This window comes from Anarhichas minor, unplaced genomic scaffold (genome assembly GCF_050575085.1).
Source record: "Anarhichas minor isolate MPS153535 unplaced genomic scaffold, ASM5057508v1 ptg000018l, whole genome shotgun sequence".
Classification (NCBI taxonomy): Eukaryota; Metazoa; Chordata; class Actinopteri; order Perciformes; family Anarhichadidae; genus Anarhichas; species Anarhichas minor.
The window spans coordinates 4,754,388-4,778,791 of record NW_027466464.1 but is presented as its reverse complement, the minus strand read 5'-3'; the positions used below and the strand labels follow the sequence as shown (position 1 = coordinate 4,778,791).

General features: G+C 43.1%; 2 protein-coding genes across 5 annotated transcripts; both read left to right on the top strand.

The window, feature by feature from the left end:
• The first annotated feature begins 2,583 nt into the window (after window positions 1–2,583).
• On the top strand, window positions 2,584–9,288 carry LOC142952552 (calcipressin-1-like). Of its 2 annotated transcripts, XM_076094336.1 has the most exons (5): window positions 2,584–2,923; window positions 3,079–3,229; window positions 7,364–7,537; window positions 7,708–7,867; window positions 8,034–9,288. In XM_076094336.1, the coding sequence occupies exons 2-5, from the start codon at window positions 3,104–3,106 to the stop codon at window positions 8,219–8,221; spliced, it is 648 nt and encodes a 215-aa protein (XP_075950451.1). In that variant the 5' UTR covers window positions 2,584–2,923; window positions 3,079–3,103; the 3' UTR covers window positions 8,222–9,288. The 2 variants fall into 2 exon arrangements, with proteins under 2 accessions (XP_075950451.1, XP_075950450.1); XM_076094335.1 differs by lacking the exons at window positions 2,584–2,923; window positions 3,079–3,229 and adding an exon at window positions 3,238–7,006.
• A 2,099-nt stretch (window positions 9,289–11,387) lies between these two features.
• carm1l (coactivator-associated arginine methyltransferase 1, like) lies at window positions 11,388–23,670 on the top strand. Of its 3 annotated transcripts, XR_012954760.1 has the most exons (15): window positions 11,391–11,775; window positions 14,082–14,208; window positions 14,890–15,015; window positions 15,106–15,257; window positions 15,345–15,449; window positions 16,792–16,902; window positions 18,492–18,669; window positions 19,204–19,294; window positions 20,642–20,753; window positions 20,987–21,072; window positions 21,409–21,498; window positions 22,017–22,154; window positions 22,389–22,478; window positions 23,047–23,129; window positions 23,523–23,670. XR_012954760.1 is itself a non-coding variant. In XM_076095070.1 (14 exons), exons 1-14 carry the CDS (start codon window positions 11,674–11,676, stop codon window positions 23,021–23,023), a joined length of 1,509 nt encoding a protein of 502 aa, XP_075951185.1. In that variant the 5' UTR covers window positions 11,388–11,673; the 3' UTR covers window positions 23,024–23,129. The 3 variants fall into 3 exon arrangements, 2 of the variants coding, with proteins under 2 accessions (XP_075951185.1, XP_075951184.1); XM_076095070.1 differs by lacking the exon at window positions 23,523–23,670 and having other exon boundaries at window positions 11,388–11,775; window positions 20,672–20,753; window positions 22,993–23,129; XM_076095069.1 differs by lacking the exon at window positions 23,523–23,670 and having other exon boundaries at window positions 11,388–11,775; window positions 22,993–23,129.
• Window positions 23,671–24,404: the final 734 nt, after the last annotated feature.

Below are 24,404 nucleotides of genomic sequence, written 5' to 3'. Positions count from 1 at the left end.
AAGTTTGAGGAAATTATGCGACACTTACTCACCCAAGTGACCAAGATCAGTGTCAAGTTCTACAAGATGTCCAGTTTGTGGTTTGGGCCCAGTATTCCAGAAACAGTTAAAGACGAATTTTGGAGGTATGAATAAGATTGCAGAATGGATCCAGTTTCCAAATTAGACCCCAAAGTGAATCTCAGCGTGTTTCTGAGGAGGCCAAGGTACCAAAGATCATAAAATATATCCAATATTCCAGAAAAATAGTTTGAAAGGATCTCACAGTGTTTCTGATGGTCGAAAGTAAGATTTCCAGATGAGTCCAAGTTCGAAGAGTAGTTCCGAGATGGATCTCTGAATTTTTACACAGCCCTGAAGATCGTAAAAGACCTGTTGGATTCCCAGGAAGTTCCAAAATTCCAGGCAAAGGGAAGACAATCCGTATTCTGATATTTTACCTCCACCGATCCTGAGACAGCGTATATTATTCAGGCACACAGGTTTACGGTTTGAAGTACACACTCGTTTTACTCTTTGCTTGTGGCTATGGTGCTCGAATTAGTACTGCACCTTAAGCCCAGTTAGACATCAATAAATACAATCTCCCTCTCTTTCTCTCGCTCTCTCTCTCTCCAAAGGATTAAATGGAGGCTGATCCCCACATGACCTGGAGCTTAAACCCCTCTGCCACCCAGGGACCAGCACCACTTGACTTGGATTTCCTTAAACACAAACACACACACACACACACGCACACACACACACACACACACAAACACACACACTATCATTACATACAGAACAGTACACTACACGGAAGCACATAGTCTTAGTTTAAATCTTTTTCAGCATGGTGTACTTTTCAAGGTTTGCTTACAGCACTAACACACTAGATTTGTTTTGTCTATTTCTACCGTCATTTTGAAAGTGATTGTGTAAGCTTGTATTATCATGAAGTTGGTAACACAGTATGGTATTGTGCTGTTGCTCACTCACAGCAACAGCCAGAACAGAACAATGGTCTTGAGACACACACATTCTGCAATGTATTTAAACTTGTTATTAACACATAATCATTTTTCTTATCTTTGTATTTTTAACAGATGTGGAAGAGCGCAATTTCTATATATAGTATTATTTATTTAAATAAAGTCAAATGTTTCTCTCTTCAAATGCACTTACAGTATTAAACATGCTTATGTAATACGTAGAGGCCACCACAAGAGGGCAGAATGTTGACTTCAAATAATATCTTCAGACAGCAAACAGTAAAAGTCTGCAGAATGTTTTACAACTGTTGACCCTAATTATAAGGAACATTGGGAGGTTCGTGAATAAACATTTACTTCATTAGCAGGTGAAAATATTTATATAATATAACAAAAGCAAAGAAGTCAACTTTAGATCGTTTTTTGTTATGTAATAGTTCAAGTATTTTGAATATAAAGCTCGATATAAATCAGTTTTTAATTTCTTTGCTCTTTTAATGTGAAAGTTGAATCTTGAAATATGTAATGGAATAATTCCTGTATATAAAATCACATATTGTGAATGTTTCAAGTTATTTATTTGTAATATTTAGTTACAAATAAATAAATAAACAGTTAACATAAACACAGACTATCTTTACTGCACGTGTGTCTAATGTTGGCTTACTAATGCGTTTGGCTTCATGGGCTGTCGCTGTAGCCTTTCAGATTCAGCTTTTAGGCCATTTCACATGGAAAATACAATAGAAATGTGGAGGATGGGAATACAACATCATGTTATCCTTAGTTGTGTATATCAAAATGCAATTACAGAAATTGCAGTTATGTTCAACAATATATATCAAACCTTGAAAGAAAATTAGCCCTTTCCTATATGATATATTTGAATACTTTTTTTTATTGACAGATGTCCTCCTGAAATATGGCACCGATTACTGGGTGGCTTTAACAAAAACATTTAAAGAAAGAAAGGAAGATATTGTTGTTTTGTTTATTTTCCTTGCACCAATCATGTATTTTCAATTGTCATTGTATTTAAAGAACATTGTTCACGTCATATTTAAATTGTTGCTAATAGAAGTAAATTGTAGCCTGTGTCACATGGTTTTCTTTGTCCTTCTGGTGGGAACTGCTGATGTGTTGGTATGACTATGCAAATTACTACTAATACTGACTAATACAGTGAGCAATATAAGTTAAAAAAACTAAATGTAATGTTTTATGATTTGAATAAACGTTTACAATCAGAACTTGTCTCACTGAGAGTATTTGCACAATGTAGAAAATGACAAAAAAAAACTATTATGATGTCAATGTCTTCAGATAGTCGGCGAAAACATTTTATTTTTTAAAGTGTTTTGTGTGTGTGTGTGTGTGTGTGTGTGTGTGTGTGTGTGTGTGTGTGTGTGTGTGTGTGTGTGCCTAATTTCTAAATGTATTCATATTTTCATTGCAACCTTTGCTACAATTAATACAAATATTGTTATTGTGTCAGTGTTTGCTATGGACACATTCGCTCAGCTGTACGCGTTAGCTAACACCAGAAGGTGGCGGTAATGCAACACGGAGGATGGAAGCTGCACTTAAACACCGAAGAAGAAGAATAAAAAGTAGAAGAAGAAGAAGAAGAAGAAGGCGAAGCCGCTGTTCATTTTACGTCATCTCCTTTATCCTCTGCGCCATGCTAACACATCTATCCGAGAGCTCTATTTACTGTTAATATCAGAGAACATTGTGCTAACAACACCAGACACATCATCCATCACTACCGGAAGGAGATATTCACGGAATAACGTGTGTTTCGCTTCTTTAGGAGCGTCATTTCATATTCCTGGTTAGCATAAGTTGCTAGTTAGCTTAAAGCGGGTCGTAAGCTAACGCTCCTGTTGACGGCTATTTAGAGGAAAACCTCGTCGAGGGAGTATCATGAAATAACGCCTCCAGCTTTATAGGTATGCATTACCGTAAATACATCCTTGTGTTAGCTACTTCGTTAACGACGCGGCTAGTAACGTTAAGCCGTGGACGGTGGGCGTTAGCCAAAGCCTGATTATTCAAGTGTATGTATTAGCGTTGTGGTAAAGCGGCTTCGTCCCTGTGTTTCCAGAGAGCTGTCCGGGTTACAAGTCGCGATGCAGAAGATGGAGAAGGGCGGCGCAGAGGAGGCGACGGTGGACGTCAAGTTCACCGATTTACCGAATGCCCTGATAGCCTGCAAAGTACCGGAGGATTTGTTCAGTGAAGGCAGCAGCCTGAAGGTAAGGACGGAGCGCTGTGTGTCATTTACAGATGTTGGTATTTAATACAGCTGCGGGCCTTATTGTGTAGTGTTGCACGCGGACCTTTAGAGAGTCACATTTGGATTGTAAAACATGTAAAGTAATGTCCTGTGGAACATTGCTTTAAGCAAATGTGCAGGAAACGCTTAAACTTGAGACCAGCTTGAATGGAGTTTGGTGCTACACACTCTAGCTGTAGTAACAGAGATGCGCCACTAGATGGAGTTATGAGTTATTTGAATACTGCTATGGTTATGACTAAGTTGACAAAAAAGCATCCTCACTTCCTGGTTCCTTCGTCATTGTGAGTGACTTGATGGCTGGACTTGCCTCAGTTTAATGTAATGCTGGATGACGCACACACACATCAGCCACAGAGATGCATCATTGGGAAGTTTCTAATAATACTATAAAAATAATAATACTCTGTTGGCGTTTGCTACCGGTCTTTCTTTGGTTCGGGGACAACGGGATGTCCTGAAGCTCGAGCCTTGCTGATGAAGTTTAACATTTAAGATGGAAGAAAAGCTCTGGTAGAAAACCATATTCTTCTATTCATGGACATTACAATGTGGGCATGCCCAGTAGTCTCATCACAGGACGTCATGCTACCACTTCTCTGCAGCTTGTACCAGCCACATGCACACACAGGCCAGTGTTTGGGAGATGCTATGAGGTTTGCTGACGCCGATGGAAAAGGAAAAACAACAGAGTAAAGGGCGTCTGGTGAAAAAGTGTCCGGTGTTGTGTTTTCTTCCCCGTCTCCCCTTTCCTCCATCTTCCTGCTGCTTTCCTGCTGAGCATCTTCAAGGATCAGCAGGTCAGCTGATGTATCGTATGACCGAATATTCCACTGAGGGTGTGTGAATGTTTCATGAATTCTCGAGAACAGTTCATAAATAGTCCCAGCGAGCGCTGTTGGAACGTACCGTTGTGTTAGCAGCGCACTGTCAGAGCGGAGTGCTGCTCTGTCTATTTATAGAAGTAAAAATGTCGGCACACGGTAGAGATGGTCCTGCTGGTCTCTGGATGTTATTCTCCTCTATTGTTGTTGTTGTTGTTCAGCATTTGTAGCGTACATACAGGATGAGACGGTTGGTCTTTGAGGCATTTGTCCTGCCCCTCCATTGTGATTGGACAGCTGGGTAAAAACGTTTTTCAACTCTAAAGCTCTCTCACAGTGATACTCGTTACCACTGACTCGGAGTGAGAGATCTACTGTTGTTGTTGTGAGGTGTTCAGGGACACGTGTGTCACGGTGCTCCAGGCCTCTGTTAAAGACACAAGGAAACGTTCTGTCAGTGGAGTCTAAACCGAACACAGAGCTGGGGAGGGGGGGGGGGGGGGGGTCATGATGTGTCATTGTAATTTGACTTGAGGGAAACTGGAATCCACCTAAAAGTACAAAGAGTGTTGTAGTCTGTTTCCATGTCTTTAACTACTGGGAGACAGATGCTGCTGAAGGGACTGCATTTCCATGTTTATTGTTAAGCTTTATAAGGATTTAATTTCAGTCTTTATTGCTGATACGCAGTTGTTTTCTTTCATAACTGTATTTTAGGGATCACTGCAAAAAGTGTCAACTGTAATCAAGTGTGTAAAAAGTGTTTCTTCTACAGAAGATCATGAAGGAAGTCTATTTTAGTTTATGAGCATTTCTTCATACTGTGGGTCTAGTGAAGCAGCTGTCTTCTCAGAGCAGAGGTCAAAGTTCAGAGACTGGACCCAGAGAGGGGTCTCTCACGGACTTCATTATGATGCGTTCAAGCTCTACTCAGTGCAGAGGAGTATTGGTACATTTAAACGCTGTTATGGTGTGTTCAAATGTCATTTTGTACCGATAACTTTCACCAATAAAAATGTAGCAGCTGGCTATTAGCGCAGTGTGTGTGTGTGTGTGTGTGTGTTGGCCAACCAAGAGCGGTGCATGTGTGCTCTGTGTGCACACCTGTCTGTCTGCGCGTCGCCTGTCTCCCTGTCTACTGAGGGAATGGAAAAAAAAAATGGGAAGATGAAACAAAAACACTGCGATGGAAAAAATGCGGGGCTGTGCACACGCTCACATATAGCAGCCACAGCGGGGGGAGGTCTGGAGATGATTAGCACCTTCTCACACACACACACACACACACACACACACGGTAATGTTTAACACCAACAAACAACACTTACATGAGAGCATCGGCTTCATTGTCAGGAGGCTCGGCAGCATTACAACGCTTTATTTTCCATCCGACACACACACACACACACACAGGACAGTGCTATTAATCATTTCACCATGCATTTACACCTGCACTCGGTGAGCCTCAGACTTCAGTGTGCTCCAGGCACGGTGGATTTGAATATTGTCTCGTCAAATGCGTCTGTGTTGCTATTGATTGCATAATTAATGTTCCAAAAGCAAGAATGAACACGTTAACAAGTCTAACAGAGTGCTTCTTCCTGTGTTGTTCTAATAACAGCTGGGTGTCGTCCCGTGTTCTCTGTCTCAGCGGCGTCGTGCTCTTCTTCCCAACCCACAAGTGTTTAAGTACTCACACAAAGTGCAAATGTTGGTGGATCGGCCACACAGCCTGCTCTTGTTTTTCCAACTGCTGGCTGCACACACACACTCGCACACACTTCCTCTCCACTTGAAGCTCTCTGCTATTAATACCTCATAAAAGCACGTTATCAAACCGCATACTTTCCATGAGCACCACCTCTTGCTTTTTAGCCCTCCATCCTGCATTCTTTCTACCAGTCATGTCTCCTTCCACTCTTTTTTTTCTCCTATCTCCCCTCTTTGTCTGTCAGCTGTCCTCTCTATCTCTCTCCCTTTGTCTCCCCCTCTCTCTCAGCTTCATCCATACTAAGTAAGGCTGACATGTGTTCTGCAGTCAGCTGATGCGTCTTCGGCATGTGTGAAATCAAGAGTTCAGAGGCTCTTAGTCACATGTTTTCCATTCAACAAAGGGTTTTTGTGAATGCAACAGAAAGCAGATTAATGCGTCAGTTTGCTCAAGGGTGATGTCATTATTTTCCAGTATCTCTCTCTACACACACACACAGCCCTCCTCTGTGTGATTAGTCAGCATTGGCTAGTATCTGGCAGTAGAGGGAAAAGCAGAAAAAGTAGAAAGAGGCCGCCCCTCCCTCCTCCGCGGACGATTGGCTCGCACTGAATGAACGAATAGATGAGACCGGGTGGAGGAGAGGGAGGGGATTGTGGGTAATGCGTCATCGGCTGACTCAAGCTCATTTAAGCGGCGGTGGAGCAGCAGCAGCAGGAGGAGAGAGTGAGCTTAGAAGAGGCCCAGTGACATTTTCTGCTGCACACCTAAATCTCTGGAACATTCCTTCAGTGAGCCGGCAGACCCAGACCTTGGACTGTGACTGTAGAGTAGGGTATCGCTAACATCGTGGATGGTTCAGTGTGAAGACAGAAGAAGAGAAACGACGGCTTCACCACCACAGAAGAAGATCCAGGTGGACGAGGCCAGTGCTGGAGGAAACGGAGCAGCTTCCTGTAAAGGAGCATCTGTCACTTCCTCATCTGTCACCCTGGGGAAGGCAACGCTCCACCGATCTCCCCCTTCCTCTTCCTTTTCATCGTCATTGTCGGCCCCATTGAAGGCCGTCTCAGGTATCGGGTGGACAAGGTTTCGGCTCCCCGGATCTCCCATCATGCACATCAAGACCACCAAGTGTAACCGCTTCTGCCTGGTCACCTCGGTGACCAACCAGGAAGTGTTCCACCGTCCCGAGGCACAGGTAAGAGAGTGCCCATGGAGCCATGAGCTCCATGGTGCTCATGGCTTCTGAATAGTTTTGGATTCCATGACTTAAGTTTCCAAGAGAACGGTGTGTTTTCCTCTGAGACCCTGTCAGTGTGAACAAGGACAGTTTAGTTTCAGTGTGTGTGTGTTGTCTACTTCATTCTTCTGTCTTCTCTCTTGTATCACTGATTGGTCATTTAAACACGAGGCTCTCACACAGTCAGACACAGAGGAGGGTGTGATGTGAGGCTATTTATATACTTCATGTCTCATAACTGTATTCATGGCTGCTTCTGGCTCCCAGCCTCCAGCTGAAGGGAACACATTGAGTGACTTCAGTCCCTCTTTGCAGACCACCTTTGAGGCCCTGTTCCGCTCCTTCGACCCGGAGGTGCAGTTCCAGTACTTTAAGTCTTTCCGGCGGGTGAGGATCAGCTTCAGCGACGCTCTGGCTGCGGCCGAGGCCAGACTCCGGCTCCACAAGACGGACTTCAGCGGCAAAGAGATGAGGCTCTACTTCGCCCAGGTAGTGTGTTTGAACCTGTTTCCACACGCTGCATTGATCTATCAGGGGGGGTTGTAGTTTACCAACGCCCCCCTGGAGCCCAAAATAACTCAATATGGAATTAATAAATTTAACTGTTATTTCATCTTGCATATATTTACAATTGTATGTTCTTTGTCTTGTGTCTTCAGTCCGTCCACATCGGGAATCCTCGTCTGGAGCCCCCCAAGCCAGACAAGCAGTTCCTGATCTCGCCCCCCGCCTCCCCTCCGGTGGGCTGGTCCCAGTCTCTGGACGCCACGCCGGTCGTCAACTACGACCTGCTGTGTGCCATCTCCAAGCTCGGACCAGGTACGCCCGCCTTTGAACACACCCCATCCTGAAGTTGGTGTGTTCCTCCCACTCCTCCCACTAAGAACTGAGCATCATTACATCATCACCTCATTCTTTCTCCATACCGGCCCCCTCCTGAAGGCTCCTGCATGACTTCCTGAACCTTTTCTTTGTGTGATTCCAGGGGGCAAGTACGAGCTGCACACCGCCACCCCCACCACCCCGAGCGTCGTGGTCCACGTCTGCGACGACGAGTGCGCCGGCGACAGCTCTGCCCCCGACGACAGCGACCAAGACGACAAGCCCCGCCCCCTGCGGCCGAAGATCGTCCAGACGCGCCGGCCCGACTACACGCCCGGAGAGGAGCAGTGAGCGGCTGTAACGTTTTGATCCCGACGCGATCGGTCGAGAGCTCAACTCGCTCTCGGAGCTCTGAAGGTTTGGGGGACGTTGGAGAGACACCCGAGGGTGCTGCCGTGTCCCGTAGAGACCAGCGCTGCGTTCATGTCCTGTGGGAAAGACGGGAGACATGACCTTCCTATTGGAAAACCACTATGATGAATGAGATGTCTGCCTGACGGAACTGAAGCGAATGTTAGTGTTGAAATGTAGGAACTAGTGTTTTGTCGTGTTTTGATCGTAGTGCTCCAGTACGATGACGAGACTTTGCTGGATTCTTTTTGGTTTGTGGTGATATTTTGCACAAAAAAAAACAACTCCTGAAAGTGTGTGTGTGTGTGTGTGTGTGTGTGTGTGTGTGTGTGTGTGTGTGTGTGTGTGTGTGTGTGTGTGTGTGTGTGTGTGTGTGTGTGTGTGTGTGTGTGTGTGTGTGTGTGTGTGTGTGTGTGTGTGTGTGTGTGTGTGTGTGTGTGTGTGTGTGTGTGTGTGTGTGTGTGTGTGTGGAGAAGCTGGTCAGGAGCAAATAAAGTCTGTCTCACTTCATCATCATGATCTGGATGTGTGTTATTCAGTCTGTGCTTTGCTTGTTGAGCTGACAACTGTTGCTATTTGACATTTAACAGAGCTTCATCACACACACACATCATTCTTTTTGAATGCGAAACACACAACGCCAGCCTTCGTTAATGTGAGGGCGTCGGCCACACCCACCTTGATGTCTTGTCTATAAAAAAGAACCAGAGCTAAAGTTCATGCTCGGCCTAAAAAGTATTGTGAAAGGATCGTCGGAGAAGTGAAGCTGTTATTCAGCCTCTTCTGGTGCTGCTGCTGTGTCCATCAGCTCATGTCTTGTGTTCTTACTGTGTGTGTGTCTAATATTGCTGGTTATGGTTTGTGACATTCTATAGTGGTACCGGCTTGTGTTTCAGTTGTGCAGCTTCTCTCCTGGAGGAGCTCCACTCACTGCGTCTCTACTGCTGCTGCTCCAGCTCATTAACATGACACATTTACTATTGAATAAAGATCCACGTTCACACGTCTCTTTGGGATTTCTTCACTTCCATGTCTCGTCATAAACGTTATCTCAGTTTTTATATAACTCCCCTGTTTGAATTCTATGAAGGCTCTTAAGGAGTGACAGGTCACCAGTTTGGTTTATTTTTGACACACTGTTTTAAGCCTGTTTTTGGCCAAAGTGCCAAATTTCAAAACTTAGTTCTGAAACCAGTGGGTGATGGCACGGCGACGCCTTGTTTTCTACAGACTAGAAGGCATAACATGCTGCTACACTCTGAAGAAAAGCTGGGAGTGTGTGTCTGTGTGTGACGGATCCAAACACCAAGAGCTCAGTTGCAAATAAAACGCATTCCCAGCCATAAAATGTGCAACGCTTCTCCAACGCTGTCAGCCAGAAATACCGTTCGTTCAAATCCTTTTCCATGCTGGGTCAGGGCTGCTAGCTGTGGGGTTGGTCGACCCTTTCTTACGATGTCCAGCTTTTCTGGAAATGTCCTCCAGAAATCCGTTTCTCCTCCTTCAGCCATTGAGTGTTAAAAAACACAGCTAGGTTAAAAAAAAAAAAAGAATCTACACCAAGCAAAATGCTAAAAATGTCATAACTTCTCTTACATATGTTTCAACCTGAACTCTTACTAAACACTAAGATCTGCTAGCTAGCTTTCCTGTTTGACAAAAGTCACGCTGGCCCACTGACCAATCACGGCGCACGTTAATGCAGACGTACTTAGCAGGCTACCTGAGTACCACTGGCACGTCAAAGAATACGCCCAACATGTCAAACTAAAGATCTGATTGGTTGAAGACTATGACAATCAACAATATCGTCCCCATTCACTTAAACTGCAAAGGCTCTCTAGCGGGCATTGAGCCTCTCTCCTTACCTAGAGACATAGGGGCTGAATCTGATTGGATAAAAGCTCTCCAACAAGCTGCACTGGAAGCAGAGCAACTGAGGAAGACAGGAGCTGTGCAATGACAAAATAAGCTAATGGGAAAAACATAATACATGTAGTGTATTTATGAAAAAGTATTAAATTCCTATTATTATAATTAAATTCTCACCCCAGAGCTTGAACCATAGACTGCATATGAGAATCATATATTGATTACGGACCAATCGCAAGCTGCGCAAGAGGCATTTTGTCCATCGCCATCTTGGTTTCTTGGGTGGAGCTCAGTACAACTGAACACTGAATAAGACATTATTACTCCCAAACCGGACAACGCTGTGGTCGCAATCTGTCAATCACTGTGTAGCCCCGCCCCTAAAGCATCCCCTGCTTTATGGTCTGTTTGACTCTAAATGGACCATCATTTACTAAATGAACATCATGCTGTATTGAAGAAGACTTGAAACTGGAGATTGAGACCATAAACTCATGTTAAATAAATCAAGAGAGAAGTAGAGTCATTTTCTCATAGACTTCTATACAACCAGACGAGTCGCCCCCTGCCACACAACTGCAGCAAAACAGCAAAAGACTTCAAAGTTCTTGTGAAATGAGATGGGTTCATGTTCCATCTGTTGTTGCAGTGATGCTGTACATCCTGCAGAGGGAGTGTCGTTATTGTAAATGTACTGACTTTCCACCACGATGATGACAGAGTTACATTTTATTACGTCTGTAACATGAATTGTCTTTCAGTCTTCTTGGTGAATGAAAGCAGCTTATAAACTAAGTCATCAAATCAGAAAATGATCCCAACCTACACCAAGTACTCACTGGCCTTCATATAGAGAGGACTACATCTCAACAATCAACTTTAGCGGCAGTGGCTTTATTTTAAAATGACTTTTCCTCTTGCAGCACTTGCAGGTTGACATGTTTAGCTGAAATATCTATTGGATGTATAGGTATGATATTTGGCTCAGACATCCATGGTCCACAGAGGATGGATCCTAACATTCCATCTATCTAGTCACAGCTATACAGCTTTGTAAACCATTAATAAATGGTAACAAGTGGTGGCACAGTAGTGCAGAGGTTAACGCTGCTGCCTCACAGGAAGAAGCTGCATCAGTTGCAACTTCTGAACCTTTGGGCTTTATCAGAAGGACTGTGAGGAATAATCCTCATTGTTTCAAAGGGGCCTCACTCTGTTTTTAGGTGTAAAATGATTCAGAATAAGTATTAAGACAGTTATGCATTTGTAAAGTAGATGCTTGTATTTGATGTATCACAATGCATTAAAGTAACTGTGTAACTGTAAAATGCCAACAGTATTTGTTGGTTCCAGTACGACTAAAATATAGATTTAAAGATTTCTTCCCAAGTTAACTTCTGTTCCCCACTTTTCTCCCTCTAATCCTTCCTCCATCTCTCCTCCCCTTTTCCTCCACCTCCACCCCCTCTGCTCTCTCCTCTTCTTTCTTCTCGAGGAGCAGCTTGCTTTCACATTGAAGAATGGAGGAGAAGAGCGAAGAGCCGATGGCTTTCTCTGTGAGGGTCTTCACTCTGCAGGAAGAGGTGCGGGCCGAGGAGGAGCACATGGAGACACCTGAGGAGGTAACAGTGGAGGCTGTAGAGGGCGCACTCGTCAATACTCATGCATTTTAAGTTGAGGGTTCAAGATGTAAGGTTTTTCATAATCAATTATTTCTGACTAAATTGCCCTTTTGTTATCATTATGTCGTCTGACATCATGTTGATGTGAATATGAACATTGTTTGACTTTACAAAGAAGCGGTTGTTAGGAGCAGTTCACTTTTAAGTAATTAAGGTTTGTCTTGTTGAGAAAGAAATATGTTGCTTTAAAGGGGAACTACACACATTTTCAAAATGCACACATGTTACTCCTATGGTCTAAGTGAACGTGAACAACTCTCTCCCAAATCCAAAAAGTAGAGTGCAAAAACTCAAATGAGTGATGTCATTAAGTATAAAGTGTGCTCCATAGACCATGAATTGGGGGAGATGAGCACCCAGAGGAATGTTCTGAGGATATGGGAACATGTTCTGCTGAGAACAACACAAAAGAATAAAGCTCAATTGGGTTTAAGAAAATAAAAGTCATTGTCTATGGAGCAGCTTGATGACATCACAAGTAAGAGACTGACTTCTCTGGTTTGTGGCTTTGCGAGACAGCAGCCCATGTTCACAAGTATTGATTGAACTCTGCATGGAAATAACATATTGGGAATCCTAATTTAGGTGGTGTTGCCCTTTAAGAGATAGAACAACCGAGCGGCAACCTCCGGTGCTGATAAACCTCTGGACCTAAGATTACCTATTTTTGTCTCTATAACTAATATCCACGTTCATGACAACGTAGGTGACGGGAATTTTTTCATAACTCACCAGTTTTAATTAAAGTTATGCATAATTAAGGCTCTGAAATCTTGGTGTAGTGATTATTCTTGTTTGTGTGAAACAATCAAATTGACTTGACTGCTGTTCCAGCAAAACTGAAGGGTCATCCAGGCTCAACTTTTCATACCCCAGTATGATGAAACATCATCTGGCCAACCACCTGCAAGTGCACAATCCTGGTAGTAAAGGTTTTAGTGTGTAAAGTCGTCATGTTTACTTTGTAATAATGAGACAGGAGAAAAGGATTGGTCTGTGTGGAGTAATGTGCTCAGGCTGTTCTCATACACTGTAGCTACAGTAAACCAAGAAAGATAATGTCATTCATATACAAACTATTGTGAGCCAGGACACGTGACTCAATACAAAGATCTATAAAGTCGGCTAAGGGAGGAGGTCAGGGTGGAGGTGTGAATCTAAAACCACCAGGAGACAGTCTGTGTGAAACCAGAAGTCACCGTTGACTTATGCGTCATGAAACTTCCGTACTTAGGTAACGCAACACTGATTGCTCACGTTGCTGGACATTCGTTGGAAAATGCACAAAAAGTAACAAAACTTTTTGTAAGATATCGTACAAACCATAGTATGTGGATACGATGTTTAATTTCATCCACTAAGAGCTGGTCCAAAGACCATCCATCCATTATTTATGCCTGCTTATCGTCTCAGACACATTCACTCTCACAGCTACAGGCAAACCAAACCTAACCTAACCAAACCTAACCTAACCTCAACCTAACCTAACCTAACCTCAACCAAACCTAACCTAACCTAACCTCAACCAAACCTAACTAAACCTAACCTCAACCTAAACCAAACCTAACTAAACCTAACCTAACCTCAACCAAACCTAACCTAACCTCAACCAAACCTAACTAAACCTAACCTAACCTCAACCAAACCTAACTAAACCTAACCTAACCTCAACCAAACCTAACTAAACCTAACCTAACCTCAACCAAACCTAACTAAACCTAGCCTAACCTCAACCAAACCTAACTAAACCTAAGCTAACCTCAACCAAACCTAACCTCAACCTAACCTAACTTAACCTAACTTAACCTCAACCTAACCTAACCTCAACCAAACCTAACTTAACCTAACTTAACCTCAACCTAACTTAACCTCAACCAAACCTAACCTCAACCGGCCTTAACCTAAACCACACATAACTAAACCTGAACCAAACCTGTGAGAGGAAACTGTAGCACTTGGAGGTTTGTTTTGGTGATGATTTGGAAAGGTTCTGTTAAATTAAAATCATACTTCAATAAGAGGTATGGCTAAACGTGTTTAATAGACTGACAGGTGTCTCAGCCTATCACAGTCAGCAGGCTTGTCACACCTCGGGCTTCCTCCTCTTTGCCCAAATGTAGATTTGAATAGTCTGCAGGGTGAATATTAAAAGTAGCTGCACAGAGGACTTCCTACTGGATCTGATCTGGTGTAGTTTGGCCCGATGCGGTGTGCAGTCATACAATCCAGTGTGCTGTTCTCTGAAGGAGGTGCAGGTCCAGGAGGAGGTGAGCAGAGAGCAGCAGGTCAGTGTGTGCAGACAGGGAGCAGAGCAGGAGCTCACTCTGCTCCTCAGCCCAGGACTGGAGGCTCAGCAGCTCACTGTGCAGGATGGTGAGCGTGCACGCGCACACACACACACACACACACACACACACACACACACACACACACACACACACACGCACACACACACGCCATGTTTGTTTATTTAGAGAATGGCTGTAGTAGTGGAAAAAGTGTGTGCCAAAAGTGCAGTGTTTGGATAAAGCTGAGGACCCAACCAGAGATGGAATGTTGGAGTCCTGATGACAGCTGATCATTAATAACATCATGTGAAGTTAAAGCTGGTCAGTGGTGGAAGATGTATTATATTATCTATTACTGGTGAAAGTACCACAGTGTTGAAATACTCTATTACAAGAAAAAGCTCTGCATTCAAATGTAGAGAAATATAAATTGTACCTGAGTATTAAAAACTAAATGTATGATGCAGAGTGTTCTATCATTAAATATCATACCATTGGATGATTAGGTTTTAGCTGCTCAACATGGAGCTAACTTTAACTCCTGGATAACAGTGTATCATGTTTTATACAATGGTCATTAATCTCCATCTTAACCAGTAATTGTGTAAGTATCAATTAATTATGGGGACCTGAATGTCTTGAATAAAAATGTGTGAAATAAGTGAAACATGTATAAAGAACCCTCTATGGTTCTAGTTAGCACCTTTATTTCTGGTGTCTCAGATTTCGGTTCCTGTGTGGTTTAATTAAAGCAATATGTTTTCAGCCAACAGAGCATCAGTCTTCCAGCTCACTGTTTCCAAGGAGATGGACTGCTGCCAGGTCGGAGGACAGTCCTTCCTGGTTACCGTCGGCAAACAGAGTCTCCTGCTGCAGTTCACAACTCCAACTGGTTTGTACATACGTGCTTAAGTTCACACTGCTTATGATCCTGGGGTTCAGGACTTTAACCTAAAACATCATGTCCTCTCTGACTCTCCAGATATGAAGAACTTCCAGCGGTTATTGAAGAGAGGGGATGATGAAGAGACTAGGAAAGGTTGCACAGAAGGAGATGAGAGGGGAAACAAGGATGTAGAGAGAGCCCAAACAAGACATCCAAGTACTGAAAATGGCTCTACACAGGATTACCAGGTAGACTCAGTAGTTCTGACTTTGCAGGTGTAGGTATAAAGAGATACTTGAAAAAGAACTTCAAACTGTTCATTGTTGTGTGTTTAGTTCCACAGCTGTCTGTCCCAGCATCAGAACCTGCTTCAGGACTACCTGAGGATCACCACCTACCAGAGAGCCATTCTACTCAATGAGAGTGACTTCAGAGACAAGGTGACAGCGTGTGTTCACATGTTCCCCAAGACACACATCAAACTCCATCCAATTCGCTTATAGAGGCGTAAAGTTATGCATAATTAATGGCGTTGCTCAGTGTCTACTTGTGCTAAATGACATCGTTGAATCTTTCCGGTAAGTACGTTACAAACAAGCCTTTTTTTCGCGAGCCAAAATTAGCATGCCAATTATTATCACATTAAACATGAACTACTGATGCACCTTGATAACCAAGCTAGCTAGCTTCTTTTTTTTTTAAGGCCTAGCTCCTCCATAGCTCCACCCTGTCGTTCAAATATGGTCACTTTTGGTAAAAAAAAAAACAACAACAACCAAGAAGGCGACGACCAAAATGCCAAACCTGAGGCTTCAAACCGGCAGTCCACGAACCAATGGGGGACGTCAAGAGTCTATGGGACAAAGCTGTACTACATTTTTCTGTACACACCATTTGGGGTTCAGCATACTGAAAGATCGTTCAATCAGCCAACCCTCCAAACAATGGTCTACCTTACTATAATACTATGTCACCTAAAAGAAACAGGTCATAGGTCGTGAACCTCAGTCAGACGAGGAGACGTGTTGTAAACAGGTTAGTGGTCACAAGTTATTTGTGATGTAACAGTAAGTTACCATCACAGTTTACAGACCCACTTCCTGCTTCAACTGCTATTTGTTCTAGTGATGTCACCATGTTCCCACATCTCCCAGAGAACAGTTACTCTGGTGAGTATAATGTGATAATATGTCATAGGAATAATGGCAAAACTTTAAAAATATGACCCAATTTGTGATAAACTAAAATTTTCATTTTAGTTTTTCCATTAAAAAAACACTTTGGGTAAAATGGAACCAGAATGTAAGCTAATATAATTAGCAAATAAACCAACCAACAGTAGCTGATACTACATGAATCCAGCTCTGCTTCCTAAAAATAAGATCACGAACCAAATAAAAAAAGTGGTTTTATCCACACAGATACACTGAAGTACTGGTTGTATGAGGGTTAGTGTTTCTTGTTGTTGGACCTTATCATAATAATGTTGTCATGCTACTTTAGTGACTACACTATCATCATAACCCACAGAAATGATGACCAAAAGTACAAAAAGACTTGGAATGATCATTTAAAATACTTCCTGCAGTTCAATGCTTCCAAAATAAAGAAATGTAGAAAAGAAATGATGGGGGGCGGGGCCTAGTGGTCTACGACTCATACCAGCTAACAGCAACCTCCCCGCTTCAAATCTCTCAGAGACGCATGTCGTATATGTTTTGGGAGTGCATATGTATTTAGTTTGTTCTAACCAGCCCTCCCTTTCTCTTCCTGTCTCTGTAGGTGGTTCTGGATGTGTGTTGTGGTTCTGGTATTCTGTCTTTCTTTGCAGTCCAGGCAGGAGCCACCAGAGTGTATGCTGTTGAGTCCAACCCGATGGCCAAGTACACACAGGTCATCCTCCATCTTTGTCATTATAATGTCACCTTCATGATGGCGTAAGCTCTAAAGCTCACATGCTTTAAAACTCTGCAGGAAATACACTTTGACTGAATCTCCCATGCAGATTTTTGGAGAGCAATATTATGTGTCTGCTGGCCTTGATAGAGCCTAAAAGGAAACCACAGCAACGCACTAAACGCACTCTCACACACATAGAGTACATACATCACATGCAGAGCGTGGCATACTAGGGAGTTAATGGGTTGCAGCAACATCTGGCCTGATGTTCAGAAGGATATGGGCTGCAGCAGAGAGATGCTGCTGCACACAGTACTGGGTTGTACCTGCCTTCATAGGAATATTAAACATTAACATGGAGTCAGGTTTGCCTGCTCCACAGCAGGTAATCTGATGGATTTCTATACTTCTAGTTTTCTTTTTCCAAAGATAATCCACAGAACTGTCCCCTGTTTTTATTGGAAAGTCTTTCTGAAGAGTTTTCGATTCTGTGGACGCCACAAACTCAATGATTTTGACCTCTAATGTATTGGGGTGGAAATCTCAGAGAAAGATCCCTCGAAAAGTGAACAAATGGAACGAATGGTTTATGAATTAAAAAATGTTCCCATAGACAACAATGCGTGTCGTCAGAGCACACCTACGGCTTGAAATGATCGTGCTTTGTTCTCAAAGTGTTCTGAATTGGCTCCCACTTAAATTCCTGCCTCTGACTGGCTTCTTCTCCATGGCAACGGCAATGTCGGAGGCACTTGACCATTGTAATATTTTGAGCAATCAACCATGCCAAAATGATGGACGAAGCTTAAAAATTGGCCAGAATACAAAACCGACAGGATTGCTTCATTATCTGGGAGACTTCTGTGTTTCTATGTTAAGCACCATAGAGGATAAAAGAACTCTGGCAGCAGCATCAGAAGAAGATAACGTGGTGTTTCTTCTTCATCTTTTACTGAACTCATCGATGTTGGCAGTGAAGAGAGCATAGAACGGCTTCAGTTCCCCGTCAGAAGGGTAACACGGTGACAATATTCGGAATATTCCAACATTGAAACGGATATTCTTCTTAGAAGAATCTTCTTAGGTGTCTAAAATATGTTTTGCCGCTGGTATACGGAAAGAACAGCAGATTTTGCAGCCGCGCCCCAGAGACACAGAGAACATTAGTAACACCTGCAGGCGTGTTTCACACTAAATAGCTAACTCGGATAGGTAGAGATGAGGTTAAAAATCAGTGAATTGTCAGTGAAGGAAGTTGTATTCTGATTGGGCTCTTATTCAGATAATTACTGTAATTAACGGCTCTATGTGAACAGCTAATCATGTGTCATTTAAATAAAAGGATGGAATTACTGGCTGGTTGTAGTGGTAAGATTGGTGTTTGGCACAAATAACAGCAACTGGAAACCTGAAATGATAATCCATATGTTCATCGCTGTAGGTCTGGTTGTCCAACAATGAGACATTTACTGCCTTCTCCATACAGCGTGGTCCAATGTATTTGTCATGGTCTTATGGGGGAAATTGGGATGCGTTAGTAGCTATGTTGTCTTACAATGCACATGTGTCTTTCTCCTGTGCAGATCCTGGTCCAGAATAACTGTCTGTCTGAGCGGATCAGGGTTCTAGAAGGGAAGGTGGAGGAGGTCAGCTGTCCCGACATGGTCGACGTCATTGTCTCTGAGCCAATGGGATACATGCTGCTCAATCTAAAACTCATGGAGAGCTTCTTGCATGCCAAAAAATGGCTCAGACCCAATGGTACTCAATGGACTCAATGAGTAGAGAAACATCAGGGATGCAGAGGACAAAACCTCAGTCACTGTTTACCCAAAGTGTTGACATGACAGTGAATAAAACTAATACATTTTCATTTTAGTACTGATGTAAGGTATTAGGTCCCAATTAAGGTCCCAATCTTGAGGACTGTCTTGTGTAGGGGGCCTATGGTAAACTCTAGTTTGAGGAGGGGAATTACTTGGGACTAGTTTGTGATGACTTGGGACTTTCTTTGGGAATTTCCCATGTTGACTCTGCACTTTCAGGTATTGACTTGGGTTTTGACTTGGGACTTGTTGGTAGTGACTTGGCACTTAGAACTAGAATATCCTTTCTTGACCTGGGACAGCTCATTTCTTCCCCAAGGCCCTCAAAGGGGTTACTCCAGCTGTTTACCTCGTCAGTCTAAGCGTCTGCTTGTGTCTCTGACTTTATTTCTGTCTCTGTTTACTGTCACTGTTTAGCTCTCTGTCTTATTTGCCCTTTATGTGTCTCTCTCTCTCTCTCTGTCTCCAGGTCTGATGTTTCCCTCCTATGGTGATATTCATCTGGCTCCTTTCAGTGATGAGCAGCTTTACTTCGAACACTACGCACGAGCTAGTTTCTGGTCTCACTCACACACACACACACACACACACAAGCATGTATAGGCATAAATCCATGCATGAGGACGCAAACACACTGGCTCCCTTTCTTTCCCCCTGTCTCCGTCTCTCTCACAGAGACACACATGTTCCTCAGTCAGCCATGTTTCCTGTTGGGTGTTAAACGCTCGAGTTCAGTCCAGTCCTGACTCATGCAGGGGAACCAAGAGACTGACTGCTATGAGCTTTTGGAGGCCGATAACTTGGGGTTAAAGCTGATGTTATGTGCCATTGATATGATTACATTGTCCTCTCAGTCAGCTGAATGTTTTTGTCTGACAGGACATGACGCCTAAATGGAGAATAAGTGGTAGGGTTGGCCTGGGCCATTAGTCAAATTTTACAGTCCATGCAATTACATTTTTTGCAACCAATGATTATGAAAACAAGATATTCAAGATAAAAAAAAGTTAGAAAGATCCCCATCCAACCACAGCGTACAATTGATTGACTACCATGTATAAATCTTCAGGTATATAGAATGTTACTATATTCTATCAAAACAGGATGTTACAGTATCATGCAGAGAGGACCCTGTCAAGAGCCTCATTCAGGCTGAACAATACAAGTCATCTGTGTAACAGTGAACCAGTATTCTGGCCTGAGCAGCTGCTACACCTGGATATAGTGATGCAATGAACATAACCGAGTTCACCAAATGGGATAGACATGGAACCCATAGTGATACACAGACATGAAGATGAGAAGCATTTCTGTTTGACTCACTCATTTATTTAGTTCCACAGAATATTTCTTCTTCTTCCACAAAAGTGGAAAAGATCTATTCTGCTGTATCCATGTTTCCTGGAAAACCTGTGCAAACAATACAACATCTGCTGTACAGTTTGTTTGTGCACAAGTGCATGCAAGCATACCAGCGTGTGTGTGTGTGTGTGTGTGTGTGTGTGTGTGTGTGTGTGTGTGTGTGTGTGTTCGCTGCCATGGTCTGTGCCCTTCACTGCTCCTCCACTATGTGTGAAAGTCAGGCTCAGTCAGCCTTGAGGAATGAAGGTAAACTATATACTGATGCAATTAGCAACATTACTGTGGAAAAAACATGAAGTTATTGGTTCATCGACCGTTGCAACACCATCTACGTTACGACCCTCACGTGTGGTCGTTGGCTTTGAGTAGCGACCGAAAGAATGAGATTGTGGATAAAAGGCACTCAGCTAAACGACACGAGAGGCAACTCCTGATAAATCCAACAAACATGTAACAGTATCCACAGGAACCACAGTAACAGCAGAGACTAAAGAATGATTTGATCATTTGTTGAATAAAGGAATCTGCTCATGAACCTGTGTCAGTCAGCTGACTGACTTCTCTTCTCTCTTCAGGCAGCAGAGAGGCTTCTATGGAGTTAACCTGAGTGCTCTCCACAGTGCTACAATGGAGGAGTTTTTCAGACAGCCGATAGTGGTATGTGTGGCACAACTCGGTAACCTTCAGTGTAAAGAAAGGAAATGTTAGATTTCAAAGTCTGTAAAGACACTAAACAGATGTGTAGAATAATGCAGAGGGCATCTAAAATATTCCCCAGAAGGAAAAATGCCCCAACTCTAAGTATGGCTAAAATACAATAAAACATATGTATATACTGTATATTTAAATTAAATTTCATTTTCAGATTCTTTATTCATTGTCTGTTTCAGGACTCATTTGATGTTCAGATCCTGATGGCCAGGTCTGTCAAGCACTGCATCAACTTCATGGAGGCTAAAGAAGAAGACTTGCACAGGTTAGATCCATAATCATGATGGATGATGAGGTGTTATCGGTAAAACTGGATTTTAATCAGTGCATTTAGTAACTGTATACACATTTAATGAACACTATAATGCACCACAGATGCTCATCGAGCAATCAGCACTATTCTGATGTCCTTTCATGGTAAACACTTCCTGTTTGTTGAAAGGGGCTTTAGATGCCTCTACTATAAGAACTTATTAAGTCCACTAACAACTACAAATGTGTGCTGAATCAGCAGAACATTGAGAGGAAATGAAATGGCGTACTGCCAGAGCTGTTTGATTGACACATGATAGTGAGTCTAGGACCTGTTTGTTTCTTCCAGAATGGAGATTCCCTTTGTGTTCACACTGCTGCAGTCCGGTCTGGTCCATGGACTGGCCTTCTGGTTCGATGTGGCCTATAGAGGATCCAAGTAAGAGATGCACAACAGTTGATCCACAGTGGTCGAAATATGTGAAGAACAGACAGACAGACAGACAGAGATGCCTTGCTTTATAAGATGGTGTGTACATAAGAAGTGGACGTAGTTGCCCATTGGTTTGTGGATTGCCGCTCTGAAGCCTCAAATTCGACATTTTTGCCGTCACCATCTTGGCTTTTTGTAACAGTGAACAGGAAGTGACCATATTTGGACTGAGGAGTAACGTAGAGACGCCGTATACGGCTCTGGTAGAGACCTGTCAATCACAAGGTAGCCCCGCCCTAAAGCATCCCCTGCTTTGTGGTCTATTTTCTCGTAGACTTCTATACAATCAGACTTATATTTGAAACCAGAGGAGTCGCTCCCTGCTGGCCATTAGGAAGAATGCAAGTTTAAGACACTTACGCATTGGCTTCACTCTTCAGAACCGGAGGCTGGTGCCTGCTTTAGATGTACTAGTGACCCCCCCGCCCCCCCCCCCCCCCCTCTCCCTCTCTGGGCCTCTGCAGGTCAACAGTGTGGCTCTCCACAGCTCCCACAGAGCCTCTGACCCGCTGGTATCAGGTCAGATGTTTGCTTCAGACGCCGCTCTTCGCCAAGCTGGGACAGACTCTGTCTGGGACGGTCCTGCTGGTCGCCAACGACAGGTACAACTGTACTTCCATCAAGCCCGGTCTTCATAATGTTCCCCCTGAAGATCCTTCAGTGGGACGGGAAACGTAGATCGTCTGTCCAGCTTTATAACGGCAGTCTCCTTGCTACTGCAGCATTGTTTGCTTCAGAACAGTTCCAGATCAATCAGTCAATAGTGAACACCCTCATGATTTATGTCTGTGACCTGTGAGTGTAACGAATAATCATGAACTTTTTCCACATCCCAGGCAGAGCTATGACATCAACATCACCGCCACAGTTGACCAATCAGGCTTCAGATCTGGAAACGTCCTGGACCTCAAGGACCCCTTCTTCAGGTTACTCCTTTTCCCTCTGATACATCTAACAATAAGACCAGATGCTATTCTATTCACATTGACATGTCAAAGGAAATTCTACTTCATATTGACCGTGGATATGTTGACCCCGTTGGTTTCCTTTGGATTATATATGTTGTTGCCAGGTTTGAATAAGTCTGACTGGTCCCTCCTGGACTGTTTCAGAAAGCAGGTTTAACAACTCTGAGCCTAACCCTGAACTCTGAGTTTAATAATCCTGAGAAGGAGAACTCTGAGTTTTCGGTTCGAGAGCATCTGATTAGAGTTTATTCCCCCTGAGTTAAGCTCGTGCTTTGTAAAGAAAGAAAGCCATCATCATTGGTGCCATGGTGTTAACAGACCCAGAGTTTAAGTTAACTCTCTTTCATCTCAGGGTTAGTTTTCTTTCTGAAACACATCTTGTAGCCTACTCATCAGCTCCGAGTTGCTTTATGAAACAGGTTGGTTCCGTTTGTTCAGTCCATTCAACACATGCTTGTCTTCCATGAAACAGCCCTCTGGTGAGAAAAACACGAAACATTTGAATGACAAGTGAAACTGTGTGCAGGACTCCGTTTTGTTAGAGAGCCGCAGACCGTTGGCCACCAGGAGGTCCAGGCAGCGAGGCCTCTCTCCTCCAGGACAACACAGGTGACCCTTGAACTGAGTCAGAGCAAACATGAGCCTCGTGCACGTTATGGAACGACCAAAACATGAACAGAGAACAGCTTCCTGGAGAATCCACTAGAGGGCAGCAAAGTGCCAAAAATAAGATCTACTGTAAAACACCCACCACAAATAAATATACAGATGATGTGGAAATTAAGCACATCTTACATTTTTCATGTCAAAATAAATACTGATTAATTTGAATTTCGTTGAGATAGTACATTAAAAACATGGTCAACATGGCCAAGGGCCGTCCTGCACAAATACGATTTGTTTTACTTACTGCAGTATTATTCAAATTCAGTTTACACACTATGTTAATAAGTATGAGATTATTGTTATTATTATTTACCATATGTCTCTCTTTCATCTCAGGAACCTCATCAGGAATCACCAGATGTCACACCTCCACACAAGACAACTGACATTGTTTGTTGTTGTTGTTGTTGTTCTTTAATACAAAACATCGGTGCTGAATGTAAAGCCCTAACGAATATTAAATGTGACATCCTTTTAGTATGAAGTTCAGATTTTGTATCTGTGTATCATACACATTCATAAACAGACCTCACAATGTGGTTAAAAAACACATAAGCATGTACAAGGAAACTGGAAACTATCATTTCTATAGCAGCAGTTTTCTCTGTGAACATATTTAATATTCTATAATAAAACTTTTCCCTCACAAGCCGTTTTAATGGGATTCATGTTTCTGTTGACACAGTGTAACGCAGAGCTGTATAGTATACTATACTTTGTAGTTTGGGGCAGAACATTAACTTACTGTGTGGAATGTGTTTCACTACATCACAACAAAAGCACAGACTTATGCTTATTCACTTTTTTTTCAACAACCGAAGGAATATAAATGTCTATATGTGTGTGTAGTTCGAAATAAATCTGTAGCAGTACTTTGCAATAACTGTGCCTTTAATTTGAAAACAGCACACCGGAAGTGCTATAGTTGTGCTAGCTAGCGTGAGCTAACAGTGGCGAGCTCAGGCGTGGTATAAGTCCGCTACAGTACAGTGCTGTAGCCGAGACGTATGTTGCGCCTATGCTTTATCATAGTAATACAATGATAACACAGAGCTCCGTAGTCTGCGCCAAGATGGCAACAACTTTATTCCTCTCAAAACACAGAACACAGTAGCGCATTTTCCCCCTTTCTCTTCTTCCGCTCTAGCCTTCACAGTAAAAGCCCCAGACACATACACTGGAACACTGTTTCCTAGAAAGTTGGAGTTTACCAGATGC

Bases quoted from the DNA above. Each gene is read 5' to 3' on its own strand.
- LOC142952552 (XM_076094335.1), top strand. From the start codon at position 6,659: ATGGTTCAGTGTGAAGACAGAAGAAGAGAAACGACGGCTTCACCACCA. The intron at 7,538-7,707 runs GTAGTGTGTTTG...TTGTGTCTTCAG, and splicing joins TGAGGCTCTACTTCGCCCAG to TCCGTCCACATCGGGAATCC. The intron at 7,868-8,033 runs GTACGCCCGCCT...GTGTGATTCCAG, and splicing joins CATCTCCAAGCTCGGACCAG to GGGGCAAGTACGAGCTGCAC.
- carm1l (XM_076095069.1), top strand. From the start codon at position 11,674: ATGGAGGAGAAGAGCGAAGAGCCGATGGCTTTCTCTGTGAGGGTCTTC. The intron at 15,450-16,791 runs GTGACAGCGTGT...CTGTCTCTGTAG, and splicing joins AGAGTGACTTCAGAGACAAG to GTGGTTCTGGATGTGTGTTG. The intron at 21,073-21,408 runs GTTAGATCCATA...TGTTTCTTCCAG, and splicing joins AAAGAAGAAGACTTGCACAG to AATGGAGATTCCCTTTGTGT.